Source organism: Lacerta agilis, chromosome 1 (assembly GCF_009819535.1).
Source record: "Lacerta agilis isolate rLacAgi1 chromosome 1, rLacAgi1.pri, whole genome shotgun sequence".
Taxonomy (NCBI): domain Eukaryota; kingdom Metazoa; phylum Chordata; class Lepidosauria; order Squamata; family Lacertidae; genus Lacerta; species Lacerta agilis.
The window spans coordinates 80,495,329-80,519,123 of record NC_046312.1 but is presented as its reverse complement, the minus strand read 5'-3'; the positions used below and the strand labels follow the sequence as shown (position 1 = coordinate 80,519,123).

Here is a 23,795-nt window from a genome sequence, read left to right as displayed (position 1 = left end):
TCTTCAAAAATGGGTCCCAGGTCTAAACTAGACATGAACTAGAGGGATCAATGGTCTTGATTCAGTCTAAGGCAGATTCCTATGTTCCTAGCACTGCAATTTTCTATTTAGAAAGCTCCTCCAGATGGAAAAATATATCAAACCCATACGTATGATTTTAGAGGAAAGTTTTCCTTTTATTCTCTGTCATCCATTGTAAAGGGCTTTGGCTATATACAATAAAAAATTGACCATAGAGTGATAAGCCTGCACTTGGTAATCATCCACTCATGTGTAGATGCAGCAAGTTACATGCATTTAGTATAGAAACAATTATTTACGTAAATGTGTATGGAGGGGGACCTGGTGGCAATTTTCTTTGATCTTTCATGCTTGCTCATTTTCCTACAAAGAAGTGTTTTCTATGTAAGGAAATTATAGCTTTGAGACGTGTCTGTTAAAAAATTAGTTTTCAAAAATAATTTGGAATTTTGGCAAGTTCCATATTGGTAGAGTACAAGGAAGATTAAAGAGGTACTTACAGGTGAAACTCGAAAAATTAAAATATCGTGGAAAAGTCCATTTATGTAAGCAGTTGTTTTCATTAGCTACTGGAGTTTAATATATGAGATAGACTCATGACATGCAAAGCGAGATATGTCAAGCCTTTGCTTGTTATAATTGTGTGATATGGCACACAGCTGATGAAAACCCCACAGTTGAAACTGTTAATTTGGGGTTCTCATTAGCTATACGCCATAATCATCACAATTGTAACAAATAAAGGTTTGACATATCTCGCTTTGCATGTCATGAGTCTATCTCATATATTAGTTTCACCTTTTAAGTTGAATTACTGAAAGAAATGAACCTTTCCACGATATTCTAATTTTTCGAGTTTCACCTGTATATGGCCAGGAAAATAAACTACAGTGGTGCCCCGCTAGACGAATGCCTCGCTAGACGAAAAACTCGCTAGACGAACGGCATTCCCTAGCGGAAGGCTGCCCCGCAAGATGAAAAAGTCAATGGGGCTGCCTCGCAAGACCGGGAAAAAAAATTCAGCGTGAAAACCTCCACGCTGCATTGCCGCTTCGCTAGACGAAAAATTCGCTCTACGAAGACACTCGTAGAACAAATTATTTTCGTCTAGCGGGGCACCACTGTAGTAGATACTGGTACTGAATTGTTCACTGGCAAAGAAACCAGCAAGCCTGATCAGACTGTGAGACTTTGGGGCTTTCAGAAGCACCCCCTATTATAAACACCTAATGAACAGTTACCAGTAATTCTTGTTCGCTAGATCACGTGAGCCTACCATGCATATTAGTTTTGGTATACAACCCAGTACATTAAGTGATGTATATAGCTACCTTACAGATGCCTTGTAGCTACAAAGCTATGGAGGCCTACCAAACTAAGGAGCACCAATTCATTCTTAAGCTGAGTCTGCTGGAGCTCAAGGCACAATTTCTTGGTGGCCAAGAGGGCCAACCAAAAGACAAAAGTAACTTTGATGTGTACGGGCAGGCTGGATTCAGGGAGGTGAGGGAAGCTGCTCCACCCAGGATGACTGGAGGATTACCCCACGCAGCAGCACCTTTTGGCTCAGCCTCCTCTTTTGCACGCTCTACAGCCATCTAACCTGTTCAGCCACTTTTGCGGCTTAAAACCAAGACCCGCCCTTCCCAAAGACAAGTTCAGTCTCTGTTATTTAACTGGGCAGGAATGCACACTCACCTAGCCATGCTTGTGCCCACTTAATGCCTTCTTACCAGGTTCTAAAAGCACTAGAAATAGGAAGCCGGTAGCACCGTCTCCTTGCAACCCTTCAGCCAACCACCCATCCCCACACTAAATACAGTTCCTTTACCTCCGGTCCTGTGGGGTCTTCTGACTTGGGTGTACTTCTCTTCTTTATGTCATCAGCACTAGGTGGAGGAGATGCCAGCAGTTCATCAAGCCAGTGTGAGCCAGGATCAGGGTCAGCCCTCCTTTCGGGGTCAGCAACCCCCAACTTGCCTTCACGTGCCAGACCTACAGCACCATCATCTTCTTGGCAGGAAGAAGCTTTCCGCACCTGGACATCTTCAGAGAATAAGATGCAAGGCTCTGCAGGAGGGGCAGCCTGCTCTACACTTGGCAACGGCTCCATTGCCCTTAAAGCCCCTTCCTCAGGGGTTGGGACAAAGGGCAAGAAACCATCATGCTCCTCTTGACAACCAACCTCTGCTGCTGCTATAGGGCCCTTCAGCTTGGGGCTAATAGGCTCCCTCAGAGTTGAGGGTCCTCCAGGTGCTGATATCTCAAGGGCTGAAGGGGACTCCAGCTGGTCCTCAGCCTTTCTCCTGCTCCCTGGGGAACTTCTGGAATTGCTGTGGCAGAGAAAGCTCCCATAAGCCTCAGTCTCCTCTCCTCTCTGGCCCTCTGAAACTCTTTCCTCTTTCCCTTTGGGGCTGAGGCTCTCTCTATCCAATTCTGCCTCCAACAGGCCAGTATCATCAGCCTCCTCAATGGGAGACCTTGGAGGAGACCCCAGTCTCCTTCCACCAAACTCAAGAGCCCGGTTAGGGAATGACCATTCAAAGGACTGTGACAAGCTCCAGTTGGACTCTCCACCTGCAGCCTGCTCTAAAGCTGGGTCCCCTCCACTTGACAAGACGGCCAAAGACCCTCCCAGCTCCTCCTTGTCCATTTTTTTGCCCCGTGGTTGCAACACCCCTTCTGAGGCACGCCGTAGAACCAGCTGAGATAATTGGGGGTCTTTACCCTCAAATGGTAATGTTGGTGCTTGATTGTCGAGGGAATCTTTATTCCTGAAGAGTAAGGGAGAGGCCTGTGCATGAGAGGGAGAGCCAGGAGGTTTATCAGAACTAGCAAGGTACTCAGAAGGAGTGCTTGGGGAGCCAGGGGACTCCGACACTCCATGGAGACCACAGGGGGGTGCCAGGCTGTGCTCAGCAGAAGGATGAGTCAAACTGGCAGATGGCCCAGGGGGAAGACATACCTCAGCATATCTTGCAGAAAGGCCCCCAAGACTTGAAGACAAGGAGTGTCCTAGGGAACCACTGGGGGATCCTGGGGGGCAGGGATCAGATAGGGCAACAGGGGAACCTGGAGCCTGGGAATGACCAAGGGAGACCTCAACAGGAGATCTAAGGGGTTCAGCAGGTGCATCAGGAGAGCCTGGGGGAAGCTGAGCTTCAGTACTTGGGACATCTGCTGGAAAATGTGGGCTCTCTGGGGCCCGGGCTGATTCAGCAGGGGCATCAGGGGACCCAGGAGTGACTCGAGAAGAAAGCTTCGTGATGAGTTGATAGGTCTTGGGACTGGGTAGACAGACCTGGAGAGAAACAAGGGAAGAATGGGTTTTAAAAATATGATTCCTCCCAACCTTCCCAAGCATCCTCATCTGTCCCCTCCAGCCCCAAAGAATAAAGGATGTCTCCTCCAATCCTAACCTTAGAGATTGTCCTTCATGTCTTGGAAGTTATGGTTTCACTACAAGACCCCACAAGACCCTCCCCAACAATATTTCTGCCCAATCATTAAAGCCAGAAGGAAAGGAAATTCAAAGAATGGAGGAGGAAGGGGAAAAGAGAGGCTGAAGAAATCATTCAAAGTGTTGCAGTAACAAGGCTGAATGCCCCACCCCAGGACCTTGCCTCCTCTCCAAGTAGGCCTTCAGAAAAGGGAAGAAAGGAAGAAGAAAGAAGACGAAGAAAGAAAAAGAAGAAGAACTAAGCTAAGTAGATCACACAATAGGCTGATGGCCTTCCTCCCCCCCCCAGGCAAAAGGAGTAATCATTACCATCACCCATCCTGAACAAGCAGCAAGAGGTTATAGAGCTTTCACTGCTAGATTATTTGGCCACAGGCCCAGCTGCTTGGATCTGCTTCATACATACCTGGTAGGTCACCAAACTGTGTTCACTGAGTCACAGCTGCTCCCTTCCCTCCAGCTAAGGGCCTGGTATTCTGTATTAGGCTTCCACACTTTGCCGGGGCTAGGCTCAGGCTAGCTAGCTAGCCTAGGCCAGTTTGCTCTCTAAAGAGCTGAAGGGTCACCGATCCATTTTCCTCATTTATTTTCTAACTTCCAAAAGCGCAAGGCAGTATTGGGACTGGGGGGGGGGGCTATGTGCTATACCAAATGCCAAGATTATGCTCTGGATTTTTCAAAACTGTAGAAAAATGAAGACTTCCTCAGAGCCGATGTCACTATGTCTTGCACATGCAGTTAGGGGCTGAATCTTTCAAACCGCAGGCACCTAGGTAAGCCAACCCATGGGATTTTGACACGGACATACCCAGTTACTGAAAAAGCAACAAATATGGCCTGGGAAACCCCATAGCAGTGCAAGCTAGTGCATTGTTTGCTTGGGCTACCAATCTCTTCTTGAAGAGAAGCATTAGTAGAGAAAGGAGACACGCACCCTACAGAGAGGGAGCCCGGAAGGAGAGAGGTGGCAGATACCCCTGAGACAGAGGAGAGCCAGGAAGGAGAGAGCCCAGCGGAGGAATTGCCGTGCTGCAGATAACTCACGCCAGGAGGAGACAGTAGACTGCTATATCCAGGTTGGCCTCCATCACAGCTCATGCTAGGTTGACTGGAGCTGCTGAGAGAAAGATTACATCACCATCAGGAAACAAACCTGATTACTGATGGGAAAAAAACATATTTCTAAGGCAGGGATGGAAAACCTGTGGCCCTCCAGATGTTGCTGGACTACAAATCCTACAATACCCAACTATTAGCCATGTTAGCTAGTTGTTGATCTGAGCTGCAAGTCCAACATCTGAAGATCCAGCTTCCCCAATGCCTGCTCAACGGAATTGTGTGCTACTTTTGTCACAAAGGGGTTTTCTGCCTGACACTAGGTATCACATAACAAAAGGGAGATGGGGAACCCCAAGGATCATCTAATCCAACCCCCACAATGTAGAAATGCTCCAAGCATCATCAGAGTTCTTCTAAAAGCAGTTACCTGTGCCTGATCAACCGCTCACCTACAAATAAATCCCAAGAGTTGCTACCACTCATGACATCATCGTAGGATTTAGGATTACTGAGATTTCACAGAAGCTATAGTTGGGAGAAGCATGCCCAATTCCAGCCGGTGAATTCAAGTTGTGATTAATTCAATGGTATTTATTGCCATGTATGTAATGCCCAGGAATGTACCCTTCAGTTGTGCCAACCCTCAGTTTTCATTCTTAAATCACAAGAATAATTTAGCTCTGCTAGAGCCAAATGTGAAAGAACAAAGAAAGAACTGCCAGCAGGTCACCTTCTAGACACATTTACTGTACTGTATTGCTTTCATTTTCCTAGCACTGTTCTATGGTTGCTGACCTGCATCCCATCTCAGTCCTTGACAGAGGGCACTCTGTGATGTTTTGCAAAGCTGTTCTTCTAAGATTATGTGGAATGAATCTGAACCTCACCTGTCCTTAGAGAGTAAATCTAAGTTTCTCTCCGTTGCTCTTGCTGGTAGCTCAGATTCAGGCAGATGCTGACCATTTGAGCTTGTGATTTCCTCCTTGTTCCTTGACAATATGCTGTCCTCAACTTCACAAGAGGCTCTGCAAGCAGGACCCTCCGACTCTGTTTCACCCCCTTCTCCACTGGAACATCTCCGGAATGCAGCATAACCCTTAGGCCCCAGGTGGACAGCTGTGCTACCATCCTGGCTGAAGAAGGAGCGTACCAGCCGAGGCCTGTCAGGGCTGCTTGCCCCTTCTTTGTTGGGCTTCTCCATCTTGGCCAAAATCTCCTCTACTGTGGTCCCAGGAAAACGCTCTGGTTTGGCTGCTACTGGCACCGGTATTACTTTGAAGGGAACAGCACCCTTGCGAACACTGGAGGACTCTCCACGCTCCTCTCCGGATGCTGCCTCCACAGCACTTGATTTATTTGCAGGCCCAGTTCCTTCTCCATCTCCAGCTGGTTTGGCTGTGGTGGAAAATGGATACAAAACCTCCTTCCCATTGGTAGCTTCTCTTGGAGAGGTCTTTAGACCAAAAGAAAGACGCTTAACAGCATTGCCAGCCCCACCACTATACGGCTTGGGCCCAGCCAACAAGTTGATCTTTTCAGCAGAGGGCACCTCAGAGAGAGCCTGACGCTGTCCAGGAACAGGCTTCACTGGCATGGCTGGCTTTGGCAGCACACAGGGCTTGGGTTTCACAGGTGGCTTTTGACGGGCATCCCCTGAGGAAAAAAGAATGTGGGGAAAGATTCATTTTATACAGAGCTCAACCAGAACACAGGGCGACTAAATTACAGTGGTGCCCCGCTAGACGAATGCCTCGCTAGATGAAAAACTGGCTAGACGAAGGCATTCGTCTAGCGGAAGGCTGCCCCGCTAGACAAAAAAGTCTATGGGGCTGCCTCGCAAGACGAAAAAATTTCGTCTTTTTTTCCGTTTTGCGGAACGCGGCTGTCATTGCCGCTCCGCAAGACGAAAATCCCGCTAGACGAAAATTTTCGCAGAACGAATTATTTTCGTCTAGCGGGGCACCACTGTATATGGATCAAAATGATAATCCATTGCCTAAGCACACAAAAAATAAAAATAAAATGAGCTCTACTAATAATCCTTGCTAAATTTCCAAACCATTTTGCAGGCAACAGAGAAGCCACTAAAACTGCATGCAGCTTTGGACACAGGTCAGGTTTGAGGATCTTCTAGTTCATTAAACCAGAAATAGTGGTAATAAAGATTACCAACAGAAGCCATGAAAATGCTTTTGGAATGCATTTAAATTGCAAATGGTAGTATTCAGAGTAGACCCACTGAAAGTAATAACATTACTAAGTTAGCGCTATTAATTTCAATAGCTCTGCTCTGAATATAACATAGTTGCATACCACCCGTTGTTCTCAGGTCAGGCAGTGGGATCAGAGCCTTTACATGATTAGCAGGACCATGTGGTGCAACTTTTAGGGACGACACCACTTCAATTATAGGTGCAGGACTGCCTCCTGGGGCAAAGAGGTCCCCATGCACACAGAAAATAAGCACATCAGGAAGAAAGGTTCTAGGTTAGCCTTCTCCTGGACACACTAGCTTCCAAGTTTTGTTTTTCACACATTCAAATATGTCGTCCCCTACTTTCAGAATGAAGAGCTACAATCCCTCAAGAGCTGCATTAAGTGATTCTTCTGCTTGCTATTTGACTCCGTTCTTCATTCTCTGGTGCACCACCACCCAATATAAACAGAAAAAATGTAAATACCTAGCAACTTGGCACACCATCTCCCATATTTAGCTCTCTAAAACAATCAACTCAGTTCTGCTGAGTTGAAGGCTCACAATGCAAGGCATACCTATCTCAGGACTGCTTGCTAGTTGTTTGGGTCCTCTCCGGCCATTAGCAGCAGTACAGGGAAATGGGGAGCACAGCGACTGAGGATTAGAGTCCATCACATCACCGGGCTGGGACTCTGAACTCAGCATAAAAGTCAGCCCCTAGGATACAGGAAAATGGGTTTAGGCAGTCTGCAAAACCTGTAAAGATAGCAAAGACTATCCAAAGTCAGACCATAGAGGCTTCCTCCCAGAATGCAAGTTTTCCAATATTCTCTTTTGTTCCTTTAAGGAATTTCTCTTTCAAATACACACTGGGTCTCTCTCTCTCTCTCTCTCTCTCTCTCTCTCTCACACACACACACACACACACACACACAACAAAGAGAGAGAGAGAATGTATCATGTTATGCCACTCCCAGGGCAGGCTGGAACAAGGGTGAAGGAAGCAAGTCTCCCACAAATATCCTGGTCATGAATCATGCTAAAGGATGGGAATCTCAAACTTATAAAACTTTGGCTTTCTAGCTGACTTGCTCCACTCTCCACAGGGCCACCCCTGCTCACCTTTCTGTCACGCCCTGTCCTTCCCAGCCCAATTCGCTATCACTCCTTCCCCTCTGCTGCTTCCCCTCTGATGCTGCCTCGGTTCTCTTGCCAGGTCCAGTCACTTTGCCATAACATTTGGCTGCTTTCCAGTCAGAATCTCCCTTTCTCTTCCCAAGTCCCTTTCTCCTCCCACCCCTCTGCAGCAAAGCCGAGTTTCTGCTCAACCCAATCCCAGCTGTATACACTCCCAACCTGGATATACTGAGCAGGGAGCAAACATCTGGAGTACTTCCCCCTCCCAACCCCCCTCCAGATTTCTCAATCGTTTGGCACAGCCCCTGGAATTCAATGAGGTAAAGCTGGGGCCTGCTCCTGTCACTACGGCAACGGCCTCCCGCTAGATTTCAGGAGAGGGCCAAACCCTGGCTAAAAAGAAAAGCAAAGCCAGCACTTGGTTACAAGTGAGTGTGCGCCTCAAGAGATTGTTCTAACAGAACTGATCTCCATAATGGGGGGCCTACCAATAACTCCCCCCTCCCTCAGTATGACAGAAGAGCTGGAACAACAGGCAGGCAGCTGAATTAAGGCATATCCACAAGACTGTAAACAGCCCCCTCCTCAGCCTCCATCTATACATTATGCCAAAATAGGAGCTTCAAACCTCTCCTTGCCAAAGCAATGGGTGATTTAAGGCACAGTCCCTCAGATGATGGAAGGCAGTTCAGCCGCCTCTGCTCCTTAATTTTGATTTAGAAAAGATGTTTTTAACATCATTTTTTCAGCCCTAACAAGGGCCCCCGGGGCAGTTTACATAAAAGAACATGCCAACAAAACCCGAAAACTTAAAATGTACAGAGCTAAAAGCTTCAATCATATACTGAAAACCATTAAAAGCCATGCAGAATAAGAACGTTTCCCCTGCCTGTCGAAATGTCGTCAGAATGGGACAAGTCTCTCTACAGACAGGCTGCTGCCACAAAAAGGCCCTGTCTCATTTCTACAAGGATACAGCGCTTTAGTCCCATCCCCTACTTCTAGCCTGGCAGCACCTAAACCCAATGTTTGCAAAGCCCCAGACCTTATTTTTGCCTAAGCTACTTGTTCACGTAACCTCTCTCCCCTCATATTCATTTGCCTTAACTTAAATCTTTATTGCAACTTTGCACACCCCTGTGTCTGAGATACCATTCCATTTATCCTACTCAGCAAGAACTTCCTGAGTTGCTTCTGAATACAGAATCCCCTGCAAGGGGGAAAGAGTTTCATTTAGTGGAGAAGATAGCTGAAGGAGAGCCAGTGAAACCTGAGTGGACATTGAAAACCAGCAACACATTAAGGTACCTGGAACCCCATCCAAAATCTATTAAGGCAATGAATACCTGACACACAATGAAATATGCAAGACAAGATGAGACTCTCTCCAAATTCAGAACTAGTAAAACTAAATAAAGGTGGAATAAAAAATGGCAGAGAAACAGTCCAATCCTATTTCCTCAGCTCTCTTACTTTTTCTTCATAGAGAACTATGGTTTTTAACCTGTCAGGCAAAGAGGCTCCTGAAACAGACAAGTCCTTTGTATAAAATACAAGGAAGTACACAAACTATATTTCATCAAGCAGTTAAAACTGCCCAACATGTTGTTTTGTTATCTACACAAACATCATTTCTATGTGGGAAAATGAATGCATGGCCATTTTGCCATGGGTACATATAAAGAAACATTTGTCAGATTAGATGGCATATGCTTGTTCCTGACAGCAAGTTAATGCAGGAAAATCATCAAGAGTAAAGCAGCCTTCAAAGAGGAAGTATGTGCCTTGGGAAAACCACATATGCATACACACAATAAGCTATAAAACAAAACAAAAAAAGAAAGATAAGCGAGGGTGGTTACGTTTGGCTTCTAAAGTGAGTGGGGGAGGAATATAATGAAAAAACTGTTTTATATTTAGACAGACTGACAACCCATCCTATATATGAGTCTATTCAGAAGCAACTCCCTCTCAGGTAAGCAGGTATAAGATTGCAGCCTCAGTCTTGAAATGGAAATTATCAGAGTACAATTTCTATTTTCCGAGGAGTGTATCTCATGTTATGAGAGACTCCTGAGGGGAGAACTCTATCACACTTGATCAAAAAAAATTAACTTGCAAGACCCATAAGATAAAGTGACATTCCATTTATGATTTTTTTTTCAGATAGTTGCAAAATCTAGTTTCAGCACCTGGACTTTCTACAAAGTCAGGACATCCCTAACAGAAAGGGGCATATATACCCAAATGGTACTTTCTGCCCAAGCTGCAACAAAACATGTCTCTCCCACATGGGTCTCCACAGCCACAGCAGCCAATGCAACCTTCCAACAACTTGACCTCACCCCCAAAGGCGCACTCCTCCATTGTCTCCTGAAACAGACGGATGCCAACCAGACTTTAACTTGAATAGTGGTGCATTATTAAAGATACAGTAATCCATAATTGTTTCAAGAAAGGAACAGAGAGAACAGAATTAGAAACTGCTTAAGAAGAAAGAAGCACATAATATTACAGCTGAGCTTTGGGTTACCATGATGAAACAGAGATATTGCAGAAAGGCAATTCTGGAGGTTTTCCTGTTAATCTGTCTCTCCCAACTACAATAAACCTACCATTAAAATTATGGAGTGGTCATTTCTTCATCAGAGGGCAAACGGGCAAATTTAGCAGGGGATCAAATACTTTTTTCTCCTCACGGTAATTGCACCTCCACAACCCTATGACATAGGATGAAGAAGGCACAGACTTCTCAATGTGTACATTGAGGCTTGCAACAGAATCCACTCCTGCTGGAACCTGGAGATTTTCAACTGGAATGTCACAGGAAGGAAACCACTCAGAAAGACTGTAATAGGGATTTGGTTAAGGTAAAACCAGGGGATGAACAAACAGCAGATACGATGTGGGAGGAAATGATCTTAGACTTGAAGGCACCTATAGGTGTAGGCAAAAAGAAGAATGTACAAAAGCTGAGCCAAGAAAGTAGAACTGAGAAAATACCTAAAGGGGATGGCTTGATATCTACAGAGGCTCTTCTTGTGAAGCCTTTATACCTCCAAGACATATACAAAAATTCTCCAGCCGAAGGTATATGTAGAAGAGGAAACTATACAACTCCACCATGGCTGCCAATGTTCAAAACTCCCATGTTCTAGGGCATTTTGCGACAGGGAATTTAAATAGGGCGAGCAGTTCCTGAGTCTGGGTGCAGTACTGTGCCTAAGATTTCAGATTAAAACTGCAGAGCTGGAAGGAAAGGAGGATCTTTTCTGCCTCCCCACTTCCAGCTACTCTCTGAAGATGGAGAAAGACCCCTCTAAGAATATTAGGGGGGTGGGCAGGGGAAGGACTAGACTATGTGAAAAATGAACGTAAATTTACCTGCAGTTCGTTCATCTTCACTTTGTATTCTTTGTTATAAAAAGTGTGCCTAGACATTCCATTGTTGAGCCCATAACCTATGTTTAAGGTGCCATTTAGCTCCTAGTTTTCATATGTTTCTAACACTGCATGGCTGGGCTAGGCATCAATGACTACTCTCCCAACATACTATGAATTCAAAATCAAGTTGGGCTATAACTCTGCTTTGTTCCTCTAGAGCTGTGCACCATGAACCAAAGGATATCTAATGCCACAGGTGAGTTTAGATCTTGGACCTCAACAAGATGCTTCTCTACATTAGCCCCTCTACCCAGTATAAATACAAGTTGCTTACTCATTTGTTCTTTAGAATCCAGACAGCAAGTCTCCCAAATGGCTGCATTCCCATCCCGGCCCATGCCAGGATCATACTACTTTCTTAAAATGCTGCTTTGTAGTCATTTTTTAAAGCTTTAACTGCAACTGTAGCACAAATATTTCATGTTTCAGTTGAAGTAGCACTATTTCCTCATATGGATAACCAGATTCCCAGCACTGATGCAATAGGACTGTTTCAAGGTGAAGATGGTAAAGCCTTTGAATTGCATTTACAAGAAGGTGAAACTTGGCAACAACAACAAAAATCAGTTAAACTGCTTTCTTCCGCATAGAACATCAGAAACAATGGTGTCAAGGAAGCTCTTATGGGAAAAGAGCTGAGCAAGTAAAGGTATCTCAGAAGCAATGGAAGGTGCTCTAGTGGGGGTGGAGAGTAATATGGGTGCAACTTTCCCTACCCGCTCTCTCTTCTGAAGGTGCTCCATTGTGCAGGGACTACCTATTATGCAATTAGCACTGAATCAGACTACCACTTGCACAGCTTTTCATCAGCACTTGCATTCTGATACTTTGCAGTTGAAGGAATGAATAAGTAAAAAGACAGCACATGCTTACTACAATGTAATTCAAGGGATCCCAGCTGCCATAGTGATCTACTAAATGCATCCAGACAAATCCCTTGCCGTTGTTTCCCATGCCACCCTGCCTTTTCTGCCTGTAAGACCCTTGCAGCATTCATTTTCTGCCACTTTATGTCTGCACAGTCCACATATGAAGGGGACATTAATCTCAGCATGTCCATAGAATGCACACATACCATGTTAACAAAAATAATGGAATGAAAACCGTCACAGAAGGATAATAAAAGGAGGCTCTTCCTAGAGGAGCAGCGGTAGAAAAGAATGGCACCAGGCACAGATGTATTTTGATAAATTTGGCCCTTGGTGAAACAAAACTGGCTTATTACAAGGCACAGATTATAAATTTATTCTAAAAATGCATTGCTCCCTATTTCCAAACAGAGAAGATCAAAGAAAGAATCCTAAATAGAAACCAGGGCAGATAGGAAAGAGGTTATCATAGCAATTGGAAAGAGGGCTACTACATTAATAGTTAATGGTCAAAGAAAGTCATAATTCTATTAGGGGGAAGAATGGTGCGGAAATACAGGAAACAGAAGGCATGTGGGAGAATGTTGACACGTGATTAAAGTACAAGAGAGGGGTGGATTTGTCCCAACAGAGAATAAGTTTCACTGTAAACAATAAGCAACAACCAACACTCACAAATGGCAGAATTTTAAAAGCCAGTTTAGAGAGTCCTCATAGCCCAGTTCAGACCACTACTCTCACAAGCAACAAGGAAATATCATGAAAGATGGGAGCTCAGCAAGCATGAGGCAGTGTTTTGTGTTGGTGCAGAAATGGGTACAAGGAGAGGTCACAGGGTGTACTTCAGAGTCGTAAAGCCCGTGTGCAGTAACTGGTTTTCAGCAAGATTTAAAGGGAGCTAAGTATTTCTAAGTTGGGTGTTCTTGGAATCACAGCCAAGAAAGGGAGGGAGTGGTAAGAGGCAGAACTGCGGGAAACTCCAGCCAAAAGGGGGTGGAGAGCAGCTTCAGGACGCATTAAGCAGAAAGCATACAAAGAAGGCGAACAGGGGTGCCAGTTAGCAGAAGCGAGGAAGCAGGGAGACGGCCCGAGGACAGTTACCCCAATAAATGGCAGTCCCACTTAAAGCAGAGAAGGCACACAAGCTACCTTTAAGAGCATATGGGCATACCATATGGTCCTAATTGGCCTTCCCTCTACGACCAATCCGCCATCCCCGCTCCTTAGACCATCCTGCAGTCGGGTCTCCAGGCCAGGCCTTCCACAATCCCTGCAGCAGCGAAGGGGCTACAAAGAACAATTGCTGCCCCGGCCACCATGACTCGCCTCGACTCAATCCCAGGCGAGGGGCTGAGTCGCAGACGACCCACCCGCACGCGGACCCACAGCTCCCCCGATCTACCGGTTGGGGGGGCACTTGGCCCTCCTCCCCTTAAGCTCCTTTCCCCAGGGCCCTCCGACGCCACCTCCTTATCCTCGCGGTCCGTTCCCTTCGCACACCTCCCCCCGCTCGCATCCCCCCCCCAGCGACCCCCAGGAGGATCTCCTGCCAGCCCCACCTCGGGATGTGGGCGAAAATGCACAGCCCTCCCCGCTCGCGGGGGCTTCTGCGTAGGCTCCCTTACCAGGCTCGGCGATCTACGGCCCGACATAGGCGCAGCAGATCTTCGCACTGTGCATATTCATGACGTTCAAATCAAGGCCAGGCTCTCCCCGCCCACTCGATGCATATTCATGAGACATGCAAATACAGAGCCACCCACCCCCACGTGTCACATTCCCGAGACTTGCAGGGACTCCAACGAGGCTGGGCTTGCAAGGAAGCTTCGGCTTACACATTTTTATGAGAACCTCGCTGCCTCCGCCTTTTTAAGGGGAAAAATGAGGTTTACGAGCACGGCCATAGGGCGGGGCTTTGGAGAAACCCCACCCCACTCTCCAGCCCGCTGCCCCCCCCCACCGGCATGTGAAATATTTCTCCATTGTTAATTTTTATTTTTTTTCCCGCAACCCATCCAGGACTCACAAGGAGCTTGAAGTCATGTGGTTTTTATGTACACACAATAAACAATTGCTTTTCATTCTTGTTGTCGGTTCCCTTTGTTTTGGGTTTGGCTGAGGATCAAAACTTTGAAGGAGTCCCTGCAGGCGCGGGATCCGCACCTCCCTTAACTTTTCTCTCACTTTTCCCACGTGTTGCAAGTGATGGGCACTACTCCGGTCACGAAGAGTCGGAAACGAGTAAACGACTAAACAACAACTCTGGAATCGAGCCGAGCCTCTCGACCCCTGTGCCTGTAATGTACTCCGAAACTGAAGCCCCATCCCGAGGGAAGCTTTGCAGGGAAGGGTTGAGCAGCGCGGCTGCTGCGTTACACATAAAACGATCAGGCCTTCCTACTAGGGAGATACTTCTAGATCAGATTATGGCAACCAGATCACGGAACTCCCTCCTGCAAAAGGTGCAGTCCGGCCCCTCTCCTGTGGCACTTTTTCTTCCTTCCTTTTTTATTCCAAACAAAATAAAAAATAAAAAAAATTCCTTCCAGTAGCACCTTAGAGACCAACTAAGTTTGTTCTTGGTATGAGCTTTCATGTGCATGCACACTTCTTCAGATACACTGAAACAGAAGTCACCAGAACCTTACATATAGTGAGAGAGTGGGGAGGGGTATTACCCAGAAGGGTGGTGGGAATGGGTGATTGGCTGATAGGTGTGGAAAACCTGTTGACGACTGTTTACAACTGCAATTGGTCTTACAGGAAAAAGCAAGGGGTGAGAAGACTAAAAATAGCTTTGTCATGTATAATGAGATAAGAATCCAATGTCTCTATTCAGACCAGGTCTCTCCATGGTTTTAAGTTTGGTAATGAGTTGCAATTCAGCAACTTCTCTTTCAAGTCTATTTCTGAAATCCCTTTGTAATAAGACAGCTACTTTGAGATCTTGTATAGATCTTTATTGTAGGAGATCTTTATTCCACCTCGTCTTAAGGCTGCAATCCTACACTCAACCCCCATGGAAGTAAGTGGGGGCTTTCTTCTGACTAGACATAGATAGGACTGAGCTGCTAGCAATGTATTTTTAAACTGACCCACTTAGAATCCTGGAACTGTAGAGTTGTAAGGAATTTTGTCTAGTTCAACCCCCTGCAATGCAGGGGTCACAGCTAAAGCAGTCCTGACAGATGGCCATCCAACCTTTGTTTAGCAACCTTCAATGGATAGTCCATCCCTTCCCAACATAGTGTGTTCCCCTTACCACCAGAAAGATCTTCTTTAGGTGGAATCTCCTTCCTTTTAATCTGGATCCATTGACTCACATCCTACCCTCTGGAGCAGCAGAAACAAGCTGGCTGCATCTTCCATGTGACAGCCAGTGAGTTCTTTGAAGGTGGCTATCATATCACCTCTCAGTCTTCTCTTCTCCAGGCTAAACATACCCAACTCCCTCAAACCATTTCTCATAATGCTTGGTTTACTGATCCTTGATCATCTTGGTCACCTCCTCTGCACACATTCCAGTTTGTCAACATCCTTCCTAAATTGTGGTGCCCAGAACTGGACACAGTACTGCACTCCAGGTGTGGTCTGACCAAGACAGAATAGAGTGGGACTATTACTTCCTTTGAACTGGACACTATACTTCTGTTGATGATACAGCCTTTTTTTTTTTTTTTTTTGCTGCTGCATCACACCATTCACTCATTTTAAGCTTGTGGTCTTTCTTTATGTTTAGCCTGTTGTTTGTGGCCCAGGGATTTTTGTTACGTACTTAAATGACTGGGCCACAGAATGGTGGCACACATTTAGTGGTTTATGCATGCAAATTTGGGGTGATTTTCAGAGGTGACGGATCAGGTCGGCAGTTCGAATCCCCGCGATGGGGTGAGCTCCCGTTGCTCGGTCCCTGCTCCTGCCAACCTAGCAGTTCAAAAGCACGTCAAAATGCAAGTAGATAAATAGGTACCACTCTGGCAGGAAGGTAAACGGCGTTTCTGTGCGCTGCTCTGGTTCGCCGCATGACCCGGAAGCTGTACACCGGCTCCCTCGGCCAATAAAGCAAGATGAGCGCCGCAACCCCAGAGTCGTCCGCGACTGGACCTAATGGTCAGGGGTCCCTTTAGTGAGGTATCAAGAAGATTTTATGGGCCTAGTAATTTTTACCTTTTTTATATGGATTGGGCACTCTGCAAAATAAGATGGAAAATTGCTGTGGTCTCCCCAGCACTGCACTTTGCAGTGGGTTCAACTACCCTGAAAGCAATATTTAACAGGTTCGTTTTTTTTTTTAGGAGCAGGAGATCCAGGGCCCTGAGCCACTGCCACCCTACCTCCCTGTTTTGCTCCTCTTATGCTGCTGTTTTAATATTTTCCAGATTCCCACTCTGAAGGAGCCTGAGAGGGTGATAACAATGAAAAGGGCCTTTGTAGTTGTGGCTCCCCGCCTGTAAAATGCTCTCCCTAGCAAGCTCCACCTGGCACCTTCTCAGACATCTTTTTGGCACCAACTAAAGACTTACCTGTGAATTGTAGGTGTTTTCTGGATTTATCAGTGTTTGTATGAGTTTGTTAATGGCATAGTAATGTCTTTATGTTTGTTCTTAACTGTGTCGTAAGTCACCCAAAGACCTTTATGTAACAAACACATTAACAAGTATAATAAAAAATTATCTGAAGAAGTGTGCATGCACACGAAAGCTCATACCAAGAACAAACTTAGTTGGTCTCTAAGGTGCTACTGGAAGGAATTATTTTTATAATAAAAAATATTGTTTATCTCATTATTTTATGGTAGTTTTGTATTAAAATTTGCTACCAAGGAGTGTGGTGGAGTCTCCTTCTTTGGAGGTCTTTAAGCAGAGGCTTGACAGCCATCTGTCAGGAATGCTTTGATGGTGTTTCCTGCTTGGCAGGGGGTTGGACTGGATGGCCCTTGTGGTCTCTTCCAACTCTATGATTCTATGATTCTAAAACTAGAAGCCACTTTACAGACTCTCTGTGCAGAAATTTTCTAAAATAATGAATTCATGGCAAGGGTGCATTTGGGATACTTTTTACAGTTGTGATTACCCCATCTGCAAAAGTAGAGCCTGTAGCTGGAAAAATCAAAGGGTAATACAGATAATAACAGGGGGCAAGTGGCTGCTGTGGTGCCTTCTCTAGGAAGAAAGGGTAAATGGGTTTTTGGGGTTTAGAAACAAGAAAAGGAACAGGACCGAGATGTATCTGAAACAATTAAGCTTGGCTTGTAGAAAGTGGGTAGAAATATTAAGTTTCCTTTTTTCTGGGGTAGCTCAGTTGGTAGGACATGAAATTCTTAATCTCTGGGTTGTGGGTTCAAGCCATACGTTGGGCAGAAGATTCCTGCATTGCAGGGGGTTGGACTAAATGACCCTCGTGGTCCTTCCAACTCTACAATTCTGTGATTTTATTTATATATATTTATTTATAACATAACAAAGTATAATGCCATAAAGTAAAAAAGAGATCTACATCCAAACGTATAGGAACAAATTTCCATACCAAAGTCAAACATAATAAATTAATATCACAATATTCCTCTCTGGAACTTGGGGCCACTCAAAAGCACAGCCACAGAGTCAGGAAAGCGAAAGAATACTTTGTCCCAGAATGCATAATTAATTTTATGGCAGTTGCTGCCGCAGGATGGCTTTAAATGGAGATCCGGTAAATCTGTGGGTAGATTGGTTATTTAGTAGGCACAACAGTTAAATGGAACCTCTATGCTCATAAGCTGTATACTTTTGAAGGTTAAGTGGTACAGGACAGACAGCAGGGATTGGCTATTACTTTCAGGGTCTGCTTGTGGGCTTCTCAGAAGCTTGTGGCTGGCCAGTGCACCCAACAGCCTGCTAGAACCAGTGTACCCTTGGCTCTGATACAGCAGAGCTCTTAGGAAATCAAACACACTACAGAGACATGTCTTTATTACTGGTTTATTACATTTCATGGGTCAGCCCCAGCTCAAGCAGGATGGTGGGGTGAGCGTTTCCTTTTTAGTAGATCACACAGTTTAGGAAACTTAAGCACACATGCTGCCCTAACATCCCCAACTTACTGACGTGTTGACAGTGCCACAGCATGGCCCTGATGAGGGAAAAGGACCAAATCCTTTATTGTCAGTCTCAAAAGACAGAAAAGTATCCTTGGGCTCAGTCACAACCATGAACCCTAGGTGGCCAACATGATGTTCTCCAATCATTGGTGGTCTGCAACTCTCCCCTTGGAGGTCATCCATCAGGGTGACCAAGGCAGATTCAGTCCCAAACCCTGGTCTGAACCCAGATTGGAATGGGTCTGTATCAGTGGTTCCCATTTGGTGGTTAGCAGACTATGGGGGGGTCCACGAAACCGACTCAAGAGGTCCGTGGCACCATTCTCATAATAAAAACTACCATAGAGATATCAAAATTCTCAAAAGAAAGGAGTCCAAAAGAAACGGGGGGTCTGCAGCACTTAGCTAATTGGGAACCACTGGTCTAAACAATCAGTTTCCTCCAGGAATGTCTGCAGCTGTGTCCCTTCTTAGGTACCTTGTCCCAAAGCAGGTAAACGTAACAAGGGAAGTAATTAAATACTGTTGCATGCTAATCTCTGAGCAGTGCAAGATTCCAGGGGTTCCAGGCACTTGTGCAGAGTTGGCGTTCCCTTTTGGAAGGAGGCACAGCAGAGACCGTGGTGTCCTTATGATATGTGGTTTATTTACACATGCATACAACCTGAGTCTGTGCTGGAGGAGCACACAGCGTTAACACCCCAAAGCATCCTCCTGCTTCTTCCATAGCCGCAGCCTTGGATTCCAGCAGACATCAAGTCTGTATCTCTCTCTCTCTCTCCCCTCTTCCTTTCTCTGCCTTTCCAGCCTCACACTTTTTCATCCAGCATCTAGCTCATCTCAGTCAGCTCTCAACTCTGGCCTTTTGTCTTTGTAACTAACCAGGGAGCCCACCCATTTGTCCTCTGGCACAGAGCCACTCATTTGTTCCCTTAAGGACCTATACTTATCAGGCCATTGCCAGGCAGGTCTGGCTATTCCAGCAATTGAATCCTTGCTGGGTCCAGGAAATGGAAGGATCCTGCATTCAGCCTACTTCCTTTGAGGTCCGTCCCCCCCGAAATGGTCACAGTGCCAGGGGTTGGCAAGGTTTACCTCGCCTGGGCCGGTTCACTCCAGCGGAGATCCCTCCGTGGGCCAGATCGTGAGCACGCACACTCATGATTTCCAGCACCACGGAAGCAAGTCCCCACACTGCGCTGCTTTAATGCAGCGCGCGGGGACTCGCAGAGTGGGCGGCTCGGTTCGGGGGCGGCTCATGACCCATGGGCCTTAGGTTGGCGACCCCTGGGTCACATTATCCCCTCCTTCAAGGCAGCCAGCACCTCCCCAAAAACACATTCATCTTGGCCTGAATCCACCCAGCTAGCTTTAGTCAGCCATGAGAGGCAAGGGCCAAGAGGACACACAATTGCATACATACTTGCAAGCACCTTCCCAACATCAGGCTGCAAAAACTGGAACTGATCACACAAAACACTACTTGATGGGGCTCTGGAAACCTCACTTGGGACTGCATCACATCTTCCAAGTTTCCCAATTGGCCAAACTAGGTAAATCTAAATTGAGCACGTGATATCCATCTGGAAATCTTCTGCTTATTCAACTGTAGATCTATTTGGGATTATATTTTTTGAACATGCAGACTTCCTTAAGTGACTCCTTCATGGCTGAAAGTTGCATTGCCACAGATATTTCACAATCCTTAGCAGCAACATTAACCATAACACATGCTTTAAATCAGTTTGAATACAAAGGTAACAGGGAATTATCAGTGGACATTTTTATTTCCCACTCCAGAGTGTATATGCTTAGATCTCCTGCATAGTTTATTTTAAGCTTTAAAATTATTATTTTGGCCACTAGATGGGGACTTAAGACAGGTAATAGTTACACTCATCTAGAATATTAAGGTATTAGCAATTAGGAATCCTCAGCACTCTTGCTGGCTGGGTCTTTTAGTTATTTATTCCTCTCACGCTCCCACAGCATGGAAAGTTAATGAGGAACAGAAAGGATATATTTTTGAGCCATATACAGGTCTAAAAAGCAGTATTTCCCTTAAAATAGTTAGAGATTCTAGACCATTCACAGTCATTGCTGCAAATGTGGAAAGATGCTGAGGTATGTGGCAGGAAGAAAGGCAGAGGATCTTCTGTCACCCAAGTTTTTATCTTATCAGAGTATTTGAATTCTCTCTTTTGGAAGCAGGCACATCTGTATTCTAAATCAGCAGTCAATTCTCTCATGCTCAGAGTGTATGAAAGCTACCTCACCTCTAGAAAACCACCAATCATCTAATTTGAATTCAGAACAAGGTTAGGGTGGGACTAATCAATTTACATGCCCCTTCAGAAACAGGCCCACATTATTAACACTGAAACAGGTACCCCGTTGTTTAATGACGATACCTAGCAGAACTAGAAGTGAAGCATTATCTATCCTGTGTATCCTCTTTCCCTCAAGGTTTGGGGTTCATAAATGAGGTACAACCTTACAATGCTTCTTGGGGATGAATAAAGACTGAGAGACTCTCACAAAAAAAAAGACAAATCCCCAGAAGAACAGTTGTGTGGTGGCCAAAGCAGCAGCAAAAAAAAAATTGTGTCATGAGCTTCTATACACAACAGTCTACTTCATCCATAATCCATCCATTTCCCCCCACTATCTTTTATTCTTGGGCTACAAATCCTATACAACTTCACTAGGACAGTAATTCCATTGAAAACCACGACTTATTTGCAAGTACAGGACTGGATTACTGCCTTGCAAATATTGCCATGGTATATTGTCCACTAGAACCTCAGCTCAGGAATTTGTCTACAACTGTCTCTAGCTGTATCATTCAACCGCCCTTACCACATATATAGGTAAAGGTAAAGGGACCGCTGACCATTAGATCCAGTCGCGGACGACTCTGGGGTTGCAGTGCTCATCTCGCTTTACTGGCCAAGGGAGCCGGCATACAGCTTCCAGGTCATGCGGCTAGCATGACTAAGCCGCTTCTGGTGAACCAGAGCAGCACACAGAAACGCCGTTTACCTTCCCGCCGGAGTGGTACCTATTTATCTACTTGCACGTTGACGTGCTTTTGAACTGCTAGGTTGGCAGGAGCAGGGACCGAGCAACGGGAGCTCACTCCGTCGTGGGGATTCGAACCACCGACCTTCTGATCAGCAAGCCCTAGACTCTGTGGTTTAGACCACAGCGCCACCCGAGTCCCTTTCCCACATATATACCACCTCCCTAAAATCTCTAATTCCTATTTGCCTGGGAAGTATTAGAAATACCAGAGCCCTATCCTTTATTTCATCTGGTCAATGCCTAATTAGTGAACATTCACAAAGGCATGCTAAACTAGTTACTGTAACTCCTTCCATGGAAGCTGCTGTCCAGCAAAAACACAGAAAACAGGAAGAACATCGGATAAAAGGGCTGCTAGGACCACAGAATAGGAGGCTGGCCATTTGCTTGCCAATCTCAGCTGTTAAGTCAAAACAGCAGCATGAGGTAAGATACTACAGTTGCAGGGTAGCCTACAGGTAGATGAAACCGGCCCCCCATTTATTCTTGGCAGCCTATGCACAATTCCAGTAAATGACTTGTGTAAGCTTGGCCAAAGCAAACACAAGGACCTCAGGAATTTTACATTTTGTGTTGCTTCCAAGTGTGCAAAAAGGAATTTGCTGCTGGCTTTAATTGCAAACTTACTTACAGACCCTTTGGAACACTCCCGCGCTCAGTTCCTAGCACAAGCAGGAGATAGATTCTTTCGTACCAGGTCTCAGTAAAACAATTCAGTGCTTATTCAATTATCCCAAAGCAGAAAATGCTGTCTGGCTCACAGGTGATTGCAAGACAGCTCTCAAAAAGGTTCCCACAGCCATTTTAATGGATGGCAGAGGACCGGTAATCCACACTAATTGGATCATGGTTCAGTCCCCTAGCTCAAATTAGCTGTCCTTTCAGGAAAAAGAACTTCGGGCTGCTTTAACAGTAATGGAGCTAGATAGAAAATCCACCTTGCTACTAATTGCCACCTAGCAGTTAAATTTGCAAAAGCTGGTGGGGTAGAGGGAACTAGAGTAGTAAAGTGGGAAAGGGACAGGAAATCATAAGTGAAAGCTTGACTTTTTAGTGAGAAGGGAGCAAGAGCTATTCCATATCTACAGTTTGGGAAGGATTGAAATCCCATAGTCCTTCGAGCGAACAAACCAGTGAAAAGGACTGGTTGAAAGCTCAACTAGATATGACTGTGGCAGGTGTGTTATGCTTGATATGGCATTCACCTTAATCATGTACAGGCCAGGGGACTATTTGAAAAGCAAAAAAAAAGCATGTGCAGGAGAGGAGCTGGGAATCCTCTTTCCCCCACTAGACCATGCAGGAGCATTCTGCAGTCCTTACCTACGGATACCTTTTGGGGTTAAAATCAGACACATTTCTTAGGCAAAACTGGGAAGAGGGGGGAACGCTACCCTAGTAAGGCCTGTTTTTCTCACTGTGGATTATGATGGTTTTAAGTATACATAACTACAGAATGATGTCTGAATTGGTCAGAATCTCAGGATGAGCACATGAGTATAACGTTAAATGTTATGAGGAAAGTTTAAAAACACAGCTTCCATCATAACACCATCATATAAAAACCTATGGTATGTGCGCACATTTGGCATTGTGTGTGCAGTTCTGGGAACCTCAATACAAAGGGTGCCCTACAGCTGTCAAAAGAAAAAAAGATGAAAAAATGATCATGGGGAGCCCACCTACTTTACAAAGGAAGTGTTAATCATTTGAGGATTTTAGCTTTGTGTGGGTGGGAAGTGTCGAGGTGGGACAAGATTGGCACATAAGGCTATGAGAAGTACTGGGTAAGGAATTTTGAAAGGTTGTCCACTCTAAAAAAAACAAGAGTTCACAGCTCTTCATTGGAAATGATATATAGCTAGTTTTAAGATAAATACAAGTAATCAAAAGAATGCATAATTAAAATATGAAACCCACTGCCAGGGGATACCATGATGGCCAACAGCATAAATGGCTTTCTAAAGAGAAATACAAATGTTAGCCAAAGCAGCAACTCTCATGACTAATAACAATACAGGATGCAAAAGATTAAACATGATGGATTTGATCATCATGCCCTCCTTTTATGTTTCCCAAAGGGCTCCCACTCTGTCTAGGGAGTGCAATACCCCTTTGTTTTGGCCCAGCACGCCAGTTATACTCAAAAGAGGAGGATGACTTCCATGGGTTGAGCCATTACGGTCCAATTCGATTTTAATTAGCCCCTTCTCATTTTAATACTGCTCCTGAATTCCCAGAGAGCCACTTGGCGAGCAACATCCCTGCCAAGGAAACAGCCATTGGCAATCCATCCAAGGCCAGCTCAAGTCCACCTCTATTCCTTCTGTACGCACACTCACATGGATACATGGCTCCATACTGGTTGATATAAGATGATGCAATAGAGGAGAGGGGGGGAAAGGTAGCTGCCTGTAAGCTTCTTTCGTCTTTAAGGAAAAGCAA

General features: G+C 45.4%; 1 protein-coding gene across 1 annotated transcript in view; it reads right to left on the bottom strand.

The window, feature by feature from the left end:
- TNKS1BP1 (tankyrase 1 binding protein 1) overlaps positions 1 to 13,873 on the bottom strand; it is a 28,914-nt gene extending 15,041 nt beyond the window's left edge. The window contains exons 1-5 of the mRNA XM_033142334.1: positions 13,747 to 13,873; positions 7,313 to 7,454; positions 5,428 to 6,193; positions 4,526 to 4,595; positions 1,853 to 3,301 (exon numbers count right to left, since the gene is read on the bottom strand). Of these exons, the coding sequence (XP_032998225.1) occupies positions 1,853 to 3,301; positions 4,526 to 4,595; positions 5,428 to 6,193; positions 7,313 to 7,454; positions 13,747 to 13,839 (2,520 nt within the window). The 5' untranslated portion in view covers positions 13,840 to 13,873. The remainder of the gene's footprint in view (positions 1 to 1,852; positions 3,302 to 4,525; positions 4,596 to 5,427; positions 6,194 to 7,312; positions 7,455 to 13,746) is intronic.
- Positions 13,874 to 23,795: the final 9,922 nt, after the last annotated feature.